This window comes from Anabrus simplex, chromosome 2, assembly GCF_040414725.1.
Source record: "Anabrus simplex isolate iqAnaSimp1 chromosome 2, ASM4041472v1, whole genome shotgun sequence".
Classification (NCBI taxonomy): Eukaryota; Metazoa; Arthropoda; class Insecta; order Orthoptera; family Tettigoniidae; genus Anabrus; species Anabrus simplex.
The window spans coordinates 545,127,342-545,140,285 of NC_090266.1; the positions used below are offsets into that span (position 1 = coordinate 545,127,342).

Genomic DNA, 12,944 nt, shown 5'->3' on the forward strand with positions numbered 1-12,944 from the left:
GCTTTCTGAGCCCAAGTTCTATTCTGGCTCAGTCCGGTGGTACTTGAAGGTGTTCAAATACATCACACCCGTGTCGGTAGATTTATCGGCACTTGAAATAACTCCCGCGGCACAAAATTCCGGCTCCTTGGCGTCTCCGAAAACCGTACAAGTAGTTAGTTGGACGTAAATCAAATAACATTAATATAAAATGCCTTACATTTTTAAAATGGCTATATATTGGTCTGGTTTTTAATAATACTAGTATTATTTCAAAATCATAACTCTACAGTATTAGGTGAATCTCAAATATTGGGATTGAAATGTGGTCTTAAATTGTAAATTTCCATCATTGTCGTTGACAATGCTCCATCATAGAATTGGTGAAATGTTTGACTGGAGAAATAAACTGACATGAAAAGCATTAGATAATGACACCGGCCAAGTATACCTAGTAATAAAGAATGCATAACACTAAATGCTTTCAATACTAATAATAACATGTGAAAAATCCAAAAGAAATATCCATTAACCCTATAAAAATCGACAAATGAGGTTGAACTGTCATCTGTTAGGTTTTTACGATTACTACAAATACAGTATTTGCAATAAAAGAGGACATAAACAAGTAATTTCAATTATTTATAGTGGTTTGAAATTTTGTGTTCAACTCTCAGCGCTCGTCTTCGATGTTTTGACACGAATATTGCACTTTGCTTTTACGTTTGATGACCTTTACCTTAAACAAGTCTTCTTTTTAAATTTCAGACAGACTTACAATATCTGATGAAGTGTTTCTTGACGTTCGCCATCTCAAGATATTTTGTGGTATAGAAAACAAAAAGAAAATAATGAAATAAATTGTCAAGGGCTGGAGAGTAATATAGCCTTTTGTAGTATTCGTGTAAGCTGGATGCTTGGAAAATAAAAGTAACGGTGAACTGTGAAAGATTTTGCCCTCATGGGAAGTCTTGGTTTCACTTCTTTTATAAGACTATGGAATTAATAGTTCTTAGTGTAACCTGCTTTCCCTCATAATATCTTAATGTAAAATAATTAGGATAGTTTTCCAAACACACAAACTGTTTCTGAATATGTATCATTTATATGTACGGAATAAGTATATTCAATGGAAAAGTTAATCTCCGTTAATTAACCATGAAGACGAAAGACTCTATTGCGTTTTAAACTTTGAAATGGCACTTCTGAAAAATTAAATCGATGCTTACTTCTAAAACCTCGTATGTCCCAATGCTCATCCTACCCATTTTATTCCTTAAGACTGGTCACGCCTCCCAGCCACATACGAATATGCAGTCCAAACGAATAACTTTCGTTGTGTTAATTTTCCTATGCCGACGTGTAAAGGAAAATGGACCTTATCATACCGTGTTGTAGTGATATTGTTTTCATGGTGAATTTACACATTCCTACAGTATCATGTATAGGAAAATGAACATAACGAAAATTGTTCTGATTGGCTGCATATCCATATTTGGCTGGGAGGCGTGACCACTCTAATGGGTAGGAAGAGCGTTGAGAGATACGAGGTTTTAGAAGTTAGCCATCGATATGTAACATTTTTGAAATGCAAAATCATATAACTATGGTTTGTGTTTTCATTAAACCCAAGACTTAAGATCACAACATTTTCAGTCACATAGTACAACGGGCTTGCTCTCATGCATTTCAAGTAACAGCCCTAGCAAATGTTATGTTTTCTATTCTAGGATTTTTGTAAGATCCCGTAAATGAGTTGGATTAACTTATCTATTCGTATGTGATTGCAATGGTCGAGCATAATTTGCTTGTTCGTTAAAATATATCGTTATATCGTCGCTCCTGTGCCAAAACCGCGAATGTGATAATGCTCTTCCTATCCATTACTGTACCGTACTGTAGGAATGTATATTTGCACTACACATTTACCCACTATTACAGTACGATGTAGTTAAGGTTCATTTTCTTTAAACAAGAGCTTAGAAAAATGAACTCAAACGGAAATTGTCCTGATGGACTGCATATCAATACGTGGCTTGGAGGAGTGGCCAGCTGTAAGGGAAATAGTGGATAGGAAGAGCGTTGTCACATTCGCAGTTTTGGCTCAGAAGTGACTATATATAATCTTATTGCTTGTTGTGGAATGAAATGTCGTATGGCTTTTAGTGCCCGGATATCCCAGGACGGGTTCGGCTCGCCACATGCAGGTCATTCTATTTGACACCCGTAGGTGACCTGCGCGTCATGATGAGGATGAAAGGATGTGAATACAACACATACACCCAGCCCCCGTGCCATTCGAATTAACCAATTAAGGTTAAAATCCCCGATCCGGCCGGGAATCGAACCCGGGACCCTCTGAACCGAAGGCCAGTACGCTGACCATTCAGCCAACGAGTCGGACGTTGTGGAATGATATTACGCCTTACACGGCTCACTTAACTGAGTTGAGTTCAAAACGTATTCGTACATAAGGTTTTGTAACTCTTGAAAGGGTGCACGGTTAAACCCAACATATTCAATGAATACTTGACATATACTACTACAGGGATAATTTCGTACGTCATAGCAACTGTTTTATAACTTCTAATAAAGGTATTTAAATGGCAATTCACTCTATGTGTTTGAAGGCCACTGGAATGCACCTATCAAGCACTAGCACAAAGTTGGGTCCAAGTAGAGGACCTAACGACAGGGAGTAACACATAGAGGGAAATCACTGTTTCGTTATGCATAAAATGAACTCTAGATTTCGTCAGTTGTAATAATTCGGTTCATCATTTCGTTTCCTTCATGATTGTTGATGTGGCCACCATCTTGAACATATCTCGCGTATCTGCAAGTCCTGCCGTAAAATTTGGAATACTTAAGACACAGAAATACCTACACGTGTGAATAATTCCTACGAAGTGCAACGCCTGTCTTTTATTAAGAACTGTCCGACAACGACCTCTGACACCTCACAATGAGCGTCCGCTGCGCGATAGTCAACAGCTCTTTCACGTTCACGTTTGAAGGCAACAGTTTAATACGGTAAAGCGATTCTGCAATTTTCACGTTCTACCGCTATTGAACTTCATTTACATTCATCTTGGAGCACGGCTGTTAACACACGAACTTTCTCGTGTGCCACTAATATAGACAGACGCCATTTGTCGGTGTCATTCAGTAGAGTTCACAGGCAGAGAAAAGGGGGAAGGGTCCTAGAGGGGCAGTTCTCCCCCCTCCCACACGGTAAAAATGATAAACAATAATATTGTTATTGGCTTTACGTCCCTCTAATACTTTTTTGGAGATATCGAGGTGTCGGAATTTAGACCAGCAGGAGTTCCTTTACGTTCTAGTAAATCTACCGACATGATGCTAACGTATTTGTGCCCCTTCAAATACCACCGGACGAGCCACGATCGAACCTGATAAAATGGGGTCAAAAAGCCAGCGCCTCAACCGTATGAGCCACTCAAATAGTGATAAACAGATAGGCTGTTTAATCCTAGCATTGCGTAAGAAGAAAACAGGGTTGAAAAATTATAATGAGTTGAGTGTATATATTTAAGAACGTTTACGTTAACGTGGACTTAACGTACAAACAAGGGAAAATAAGAGCAAACGTTCAGCATTCTGCGAGGGAGTGTACGTTCACATATCGATGGCTTACTTCTAAAACCTCGTATGGCCCAATGCTCTTCCTACCCATTATATTCCTTAAGATTTGTCACGCCTCCCAGCAACACATTTATATGCAGTCCATCAGAATAATTTTCGTTGTGTTCTTTTTCATTGTCTAATGTGTAAAGGAAAATAGACCTCAACACACCGCATTGTAGGGATGTTCTTTGTAAGCGAATTTACGCACTCCGACAGTATAATGTATTTAAGGTTCATTTTCCTTTACATATAAACATAGTAAAATGAACGCAATGAAAATTGTTCTGATTGGCTGCATATCCGCATGTGGCTGGAAGGTGTGACCTGTCATAAGGAATACAATGTAGCCTATAGGAAGAACTTTGAGACATACGAGGTTTTAGAAATAAGCCATCCATATGTATCGTTAATAAATACCGTACATGAAGAAGGAAACCGAAAAATATCATTAGAGTATCCTAAATAGTACAAAAACAACTTTGAGCATTATGAATTATATATATATATATATATATATATTAAAACTTTTGTGAAGGGCCACATAAGGTAGTGTGGTCATTACTAAATGCTGAGTGAAGCTGTTGCATATACCGAGTGGTACAGCTGTCCCGATTCACACAGTTTTATGTAACCCGCAGATTATAGCCTAACTTTAAAAATATCGACCTTGGCTACCCACAGCTATGTCTAGTCTTACAACGCTTTCTATAATTCGTTTATCCGTGTCAACGAAATAAGCATTAACGATAAAATACAGAATGATGGCAAAGAATTGTGATAATTCTGTATCATAGAAACTTCATGTACAGAGAATATGATGGCTGAATGACTAGAAGTAGTATTGATATAACGTCGGCAAAACAAGAACTCGTGATAGCCGAGCGTGCTCAAAATTTTAGGAGGAAAGTTGTGCTCCTTAGTCAGAGGTTTGAGTGCGATATACGGTGATTTTTCTATTTCGGTTTTAAATGTTCGTGTGAGTCGCGTTGATGAAGACAAATCTAAATCATGATCGGTTCTCATGTTGCATGTGCTATGTTCATTTCTAAGTAGCCCTTAAAGCTATTTGCAGTATAGTAAGCTATTACCAACAGAGGTGCAATGGGCTTATGTATGGCCATTCGATTAATGAAGGAAATGTTCAAAATGACCACCTCATTCGTTAATGCATATCTGAGTACTGTAGAGGTGAGTCATTCTTGCTTGCTGCAGCGTATGTGGTGGAAACTGCCTGCACTTTGCTGCAACGATTACTAAGTGCTATTTCCTATGCCCTATGTATGAAGTCCAGTCGTTCTTCGAATCGAACGTGCACAGTTGTTTGGTTGAATGTGTTTGTAATAATGCTGACAATAAATGCAGTGCGCTTCATTCGCTGTATCCGTAAAGGTGAAAAATGACTTTTGAGACTTAAGAAAATTAAAACTCAATAAGTTAAACCTTTACTACGAATGCCTTAAGAGACTAAAAATAAAAATGAAAAGCTCATAGTTAGTTTCGAACTCTAAATTCGTCTCCGAATCCGTCGGAAGAATCACATGTTGGCTGCGATTAGTAGAATGTAGCCACTCCACACAACGAAAAATAGGTATCATATCTCTGTACTAATGGAATAATCTACACTATATCTTCGAAACTGACCTTATATGTTACAAGCTCTGAACGCGAATGTGCAGACAGGTTTATCTTGCAGCAAACAGCACAGCGTGCTAAAGAATTATGGCTCTCTTAAGCCCAGAGAGTTGCAACCATTCCCTACGAGTGTGTATCTAAGACTTGGTTAAATAATTCCAGCATTATATTTCCGGTGGTATTCACAATTAATGTGTCCGTTGTCCGTACTTACATGGCGATAATTATTGTGTCTGTTTAAGTTATTGTAACTTCCTTAGAAGAATATCTGAGGTTTCAGGAAAGTCAAATCTTCGTAAAGCATGCCTAGGAGAGCAGGAAAAAAGTTTAAAAGCATGACTCAATAATATATCAAACGCTCAATGCTCTTTGTAGCTTAGCTAGGTACGTCTAAAATGCCTAATTCCTCGCAGCTACTTTTTGAATGAACGTCTGTCTCTTACAACTCTGTATTCACGAGAGGGCGAAAGTTTTCGCTTTGTAAAGTTACTGATGTGTTGCAGCCTTATGGTCCAGTTCAGTGAGTTTATTGAACGCTTTAACGCTAGTAATTACATGGCGTATGCTATCACATCTGCTGTACGGTGTTTGAGTGCCATAGATGATAAAATACCGTGAGAAACGCGTCTCTCAATTTCGATGTGATGAGACTATACAAAACTGCGGTGAATTGTCATATCTGTAATTGGTCCTAACCTATCGCATTTTCTATGATAACATGAACACACATTTTTGTCAAAAGAGAATGGCCTCTTCAACCAATCAGGTGCGAATTTCTCTACCGGCTGCTAAAGGAGTGGCTATGGTTTGTACAGTACCGCAACATTTCGTAAAAATGAGTGGTCTATTGGACTCCGCTCTACATAAAATGGTACAGTGTTTCTGAGATGGGCCTCACTTACAGCCTCTTGTACCGTTTTTGCATTGTGCGGGGAAGTCTATATCGGAATAACTGAATACAAAATTGCTGTAAGATGTTGCGCAACATAGGACTCAGAGACATTTAATTCCTAGCTGGCTGCATATGTTTGGGAAAAATAGGGGCAGCTGTACCACCCGGTATATATATATATATATATATATACAAAGTTCGTTCGTAATCTGTTTACCCTCCAGGGTCGGTTTTCCCTCGGACTCAGCGAGGGATCCCGCCTCTACCGCCTCAAGGGCAGTGTCCTGGAGATTGAGACTTTGGGTCGGGGGATACAACTAGGGAGAATGACCAGTAACTCGCCCAGGCGGCCTCACCTGCTATGCTGAACAGGGGCCTAGTGGAGGGATGGGAAGGTTGGATGGGACAGGCAAGGAAGAGGGAAGGAAGCGGCCGTGGCCTTAAGTTAGGTACCATCCCGGCATTTGCCTGGAGGAGAAGTGGTAAACCACGGAAAACCACTTCCAGGATGGCTGAGGTGGGAATCGAACCCACCTCTACTCAGTTGACCTCCCGAGGCTGAGTGGACCCCGTTCCAGCCCTCGTACCACTTTTCAAATTTCGTGGCAGAGCCGGAAATCGAACCCGGACCTCCAGGGGTGGCAGCTAATCACGCTAACCACTACACCACAGAGGCGGACATATATATATATATATATACAAAGTACCCCGTATAATTTCTCACAAACCGGGCGAGTTGGCCGTGCGCGTAGAGGCACGCGGCTGTGAGCTTGCATCCGGGAGATAGTAGGTTCGAATCGCACTATCGGCAGCCCTGAAGATGGTTTTCCGTGGTTTCCCATTTTCACACCAGGCAAGTGCTGGGGCTGTGCCTTAATTAAGGCCACGGCCGCTTCCTTCCAACTCCTAGGTCTTTCCTATCCCATCGTCGACATAAGACCTATCTGTGTCGGTGCGACGTAAAGCCCCTAGCAAAGAAAAATTCTCAGAAATATTACTTAAAAGAAGAACCCCAAAGGTGGAGAAAACTTCCTCTGGAGACAACTGAAGTGTGGATCCTTATAATTTGTATGTTAACCTAAGTGAAAATACGCAAAGTAATTAGTTTTTATTGTGTACGAACGGTACCGGTATATATTTATCAGTCTTTGTGTCCGCATGCGTAGGATACGGTCAAGATAAAAGTATTTTTTAAAATAAATAAGCGTGTTTCAATGATATATTGGGCTATTCCACTATGTCGCCGCGAGGCAACTGTTCTATCTCCCCCTATGGGAGAATGGCACAGGTCTTCTAACGTACACACGGGGTTTCCCGTGATTTCACGTATTCGGAAGATACAGCACGGTTGCCATGACTTATGAGACGACCTCCGTAACGTGTTTTCTGAATAAGCCTATCCGTCAAGTGGGATGACGAGTTTTGAAATGAAATCTGTTGTTTTTGGAGATCCCTTAGTCCCTTTATTTTCACATTTCAAACAATAAATACAGTAGATAATTCCAGAAACAAATTTTTCCTTAACTTGGGAGTGTATTTCCCCGAAAACTTAGGAAGTCTCTTAAGCATTTTGAATGTAACAGTGTGTACATTTCACACGTGTTTGTTAAGTAATTGTAATGTAAGAGGTTGCGAAGGCAGAACTAAGACTATTACCTGGTGTTGGTAACCCAGATTCTAATGCTACTGCTCTCCTTTTGATTTCAGATGTGGCAAGATATTGAGACGGTGATTCTTGGAGTTGGTGCTACGCTTCACGCTCATATGGATGGTGCTTGTGCCCCTGATGGCAGTATAAGTGGCTACAATGGCAGTAGCAATAACAGTAGCAGTAAAGGCCCAGGCCCACCACCAGGAGTGGGGAAGCTAGAGACTGATTGTGTGTTCCCCGCGGCATCTTGCTCTCCACTGGAACCAGGCTACTATGGTGGAGGTGTGGAACATCCTTGTAGACCGGGAACAGGTGACCAGCAAGTTCCCGTTGTGTCGCCAAATAGCTTTTATCTTCCAACATCTTCAGGAGAAGAAGATCTCAGCACTACCAAACAGGATGCACCATCACTTTACTTTCCACCTGCAGCTGGAAAGATAAAAACTGAAATGCCTCAAAGCTGCCAAGAACAATTATTTCTACATCGACAACAGAGTTACCCGTATTCATCTACAAATGGTCCTCCTCATACGACATTACAACATTTCTGTCCTCCTCCGTATGGAAGTCAACAACAACAGATGTATGCTCCCACAGGAGGTGGAGGTGCAGGTGCTCCCTCTGCTCCAGGACACATCCCATTCGGTCAAATATCCCCACCTTCCACCCCAGAAAACTGTGGCGGTTTCTACCACCATTCAACGGGACCTACATATGGTGACCTGTATCATCCACGTCATCCCCATCACCATCCTCAAGTAACACATTTCAAGATTTTAACCCCACCGTCCTCACCACATTTGAATGGTCACCTACAGGCTCCTCCAGGTGTCTTTCTTGGCACTCATCAACATCCACATCCCCGTCATCCTCTTCCCCTAGCCCCGCCACCACCGTCAAACGTTACGGAGCAGCCAGCCAAACCCCGAAGAAGGAGAAATTGGAGCAGGAGGAAAGTCATTGTGCACACGTGTTCTCATCCGGGTTGTGGGAAGACATATACCAAGTCATCTCACTTGAAAGCCCACCTTAGAACTCACACCGGTGAAAAACCATACCAATGCAGCTGGAAGGGATGTGGCTGGAAATTCGCTCGCTCGGATGAGCTCACTCGTCACTACCGCAAACACACAGGCGATCGACCGTTCCAATGCCGCCTCTGTGAGCGGGCTTTCTCACGTTCCGACCATCTCTCCCTGCACATGAAGCGGCATCTCACCATGTAGTCAACGTCAACGCTCTCCAATAAACTTCTAAGGACAAACTAGTCAAAGAGGCCAGATATATTTTTCCGACGATTATGCGTTTCCGAGTGCTGTGTACATAGTATAAGTGGGTAGAACAATAACAGAATTTAAGCAGACTTGTTACAGAAATGTAGTTATCCTGAAAGTATTTATACACTTCTAGCTGAAGTTCAGCCATGGACATAGATGTTCTTTTATAAAGTCAAACAATTTTAAGTTCAAAAATATTTATATTCCATTTCTATAGAGTAATATTTCAAATTATGTCTTTGAATAGACATTTAATCAATGATCACAATGTAAGATAAAGTTATTTAGGAAATTTAGAAAAACAGAATTTATCAAAATGTTAAAAAAAAGGTACTTAGATGTAAGGTATCATGTAGTCGACAATACGTCTATGTTCACCGAGTATTCACAGATGAGTATATTTTTCTCGTTGTCGTAATATTTCCACGATGTGCCATGAAATATATTGTAAATACTCTGTGTATATATATACATATAAAGTAAATTCATTATGAAATCAAAATAGATTGTTCCAACTAATGTATTTAAAAACGTAACGGTGATGACAGTGCGTCCGTATATAAGAAATGAAATGAAAAGTAGCAATGTGTAGCACTGAGGAGGTGATAAATAGAAGAACATGCTGTTATGAACAAAATAGAGTGCGGTTACATGTTAAAAAAGTATGTGTAAAATAAAAGTAATTACAAATGAATCTATGGTGGAGTCATTTCGAGTCCTTCACTGAGCCAGGAGCTGCAAATAACAAAAATGCCCTTGCAGATACTACCCTCCATCAACTATCGATCCCAAGAGAACAAAATACACTATTTGTTGGCTTTGTTACAGGTCAGATCAAGCGGGTAGATTGAGAAAGTGCTATATTTCAGAACTCGTTTCTGTAGGGTCATTATAGATTATTTCGTGATGAGCATATTATTTCACTGCAAAAGTCTCTCGTTGGCTAATCCTTCGACAAGGGAAATAATACCCCGCAGACAATATTTCGACCTTCATGTCTCCCTAAAAGCTACTAGTAGTTCATGAAATAGGTTTTATTTTTCTTCTTATTCGTCTTCATCTTTTCCCGCATTAATTGTTAGTACTCTTATGTGTATCTTGTTAACAAGGAGTTCACAGTTTTGAATCGGCCGGTTTTGTAGTGTAGTTGGTCAAACTTTCGTCCCATACATTCAGGATTGCAGATGTGTGCAAGAGTGTTTAAGAGGGAAAGACACAACAGTAAAATCACTGGCACTTTATTGAACAACATTTCATGGAAAAGTTCAAGCACAATGCATCTCATAAGATCAGCAATAACGTTAAATTCATAGTATTATTGTAATCATAATTGTTATTATTAGTATTATTATTTCAGTCCTCAGATCGAAGCCTGGTTGGATACACAACATACTGTATTCATCATTAACTGCCATACATAGCCTAGGCGACACGGAAGAGTACTACTAGGGAAATAAAACATGATGTAATTTCACGATGCTTTTTCACAGAAACATAAGGTGCTGTTTCTTGTCAGCATGACAAGCATGCCGAAATTGATATTTCAATTGGCATTATGTGTGACAAATTCACACTCTTTACGCCCGGAACCGGCTGCATAGCGAATGACCTTACCAGCATCGTTTATACTTCGGCGGCCTTCGTATTGACAAATTCAAGGATGTGACAGAGAATTTCAGATAAAATATATAAAATCACTTGTTATTCACCAAACAATGTATAGTTCACTGTAAACACTCTACCTCACAAGAGGTGAATCTAGGCAAATTGTTATTATTATTATTATTATTATTATTATTATTATTATTATTATTATTATTATCACATGGTTATGCCCAAATGAGGAGCACGCTGAACTTATTTAGCTGATGAAATTGCTTTTTCCTCTTCCCAAAATCTCTTCATCCTCTCACTGAATTTCTTCTTACGTTCTTCTGTCAGGTTTATTAGTTCTAGCTTTTGGACCCGCGAAACAATGATTATTAATCAATGTTCTGAAAGCAGATCGGTTCTTCACAGTTTCCTGGTTGATGTTGATTTCCTGAAGATCTGATTCTATTTCATTTAGCCAGTTGTTCTTGACTTTCAGTGTGAAGGCAGGATTTAGAATTCTTTTGGTCAGTCTATCATTGTTCATTCTGAGAATGTGACCATTGAATTTCAATCTCCTTTTCCTGATAGTGTCTGCGATTTTTTTTTTTCAATATGGCAATAAATTTCATGAGATTTCCTTTTCATCAATACTCCCTCCGTGTAGACTGGGCCAAAAATTTCCCATGAAATATTTCCTTCTTTCTTGTCTATATACTTTATGAGTGATTTACCGCTGTTCATTAAGGTTTGCATTACGTATAATGCTTCAGGTCTTATTACTGTATTATAATGCTGTTGTAGTTTTCCGAAATAATGCGTTTTGTTATATCGGCGGCTTACTTTTAAAACCTCGTATCTCCCAATGCTCTTCCTATCGAATATTTTCCTTAAGAGTGGTCACGCCTCCCGGCCACAAATGGATATGCAGCCCATCAGAATAATTTCCTTGCGTTCATTTTCCCATGCGAAGGTGTAAAGGAAAATGGACCTTAAATACATTATACAGTAGTAATGTGTACATTTGCCATGCGAACAATATCCCTACAACACGTATGATAACGTCCATTTTCCTTTTCACATCACATAAGAAAATGAACACAACGAAAATTATTCTCATGAACTGAATATTCGTATGTGGCTGGGAGGTGTGACCAGTATTAAGGAATATAATGGGTAGAAAGAGCATTGGGACATACGAGATTTTAGAAGTAAGCCATCGATTTCAAAGTCATTTTCTTTCGTGACAGTACCAAGAAATGAGTTGACATTAATTTTAAATCAAAATTCTCGCAGAAGCCAATTAATCTTCCTCCGTTTCTATGGGTTCTATTGTGAGCTGGATATTATTATTATTGTCTTCAAATTAAAACATAGCACCGGTTGGCTGGAAGATATACGATGGGATCTACAAAGACTGAAGATCACAAATTACATCTTAACTAACAGGGTGGACTTCAGGTGATAGATCACTTCTACAGACTTTTCGCTTTCGCAAATTCGACGTCAATTACGGAGAGCGTTATCGGAGGAATAGAGGCAGGCGATCATCCGACGTATGAAGATGTTCTGCAATGAAAAGGAAAATACTGTACCATATTCTTGGGTTCCTAGCTGTCTACAGTTGGCCAATTTTTTAATAAAATTATTATTATTATTATTATTATTATTATTATTATTATTATTATTATTATTATTATTATTACCTTCATAGTCTAACTATTTGGCTGAATCGTCAGCGTCAAGACCCTCAGTTGAGAGGGGCCTGGGTTCGAATTTCGGTAGGGTGCGAGATTCCATTTCTCGTGAATTTCTCTGACTCGGAGAATGCATTTTTGTGTTGGTCTTAATTCACAACTCTTCATGTACACACGGCACATCACACTACCTACCACCACAGAAGCACGCTACAGTGAATACATCCCTACATATAGGATTGGAATCAAGAAGGGCATCCGGCAGTGAAACAGGACCACATCCACTCGTAGCCGCGACTGCAGCAGAGCAGAAGAAGGAGAGTATTTGTATGATTATTTTTAATGGTCTCCACCATGAAGTTTCAAATATAGTATTCATATACAATTAGGTAAGTATGGTCAGTACCTTACAACGAATGGAACAGATCTCACTTCGTGTACCTATATGCACGTCACAACTCACAACATACAATATTAAACAAAAATGCACATTGACTTGGATACAATACACGTAAGTAGTTTTCCGTGATTTCTGATCACGCAGGCTTATACTTAGCCCGAACCTTGAGACTAGGGTG

At 39.7% G+C, this 12,944-nt stretch overlaps 1 protein-coding gene across 2 annotated transcripts in view; it reads left to right on the top strand.

Annotated features, from left to right (window-relative positions):
• LOC136862922 (Kruppel-like factor 3) overlaps positions 1 to 9,763 on the top strand; it is a 53,709-nt gene extending 43,946 nt beyond the window's left edge. For both annotated transcript variants that reach the window (XM_067139205.2, XM_068225813.1), the window contains exon 2: positions 7,859 to 9,763. In XM_067139205.2, coding sequence (XP_066995306.1) covers positions 7,859 to 9,028 — 1,170 coding nt within the window. In that variant the 3' untranslated portion in view covers positions 9,029 to 9,763. The remainder of the gene's footprint in view (positions 1 to 7,858) is intronic.
• Positions 9,764 to 12,944: the final 3,181 nt, after the last annotated feature.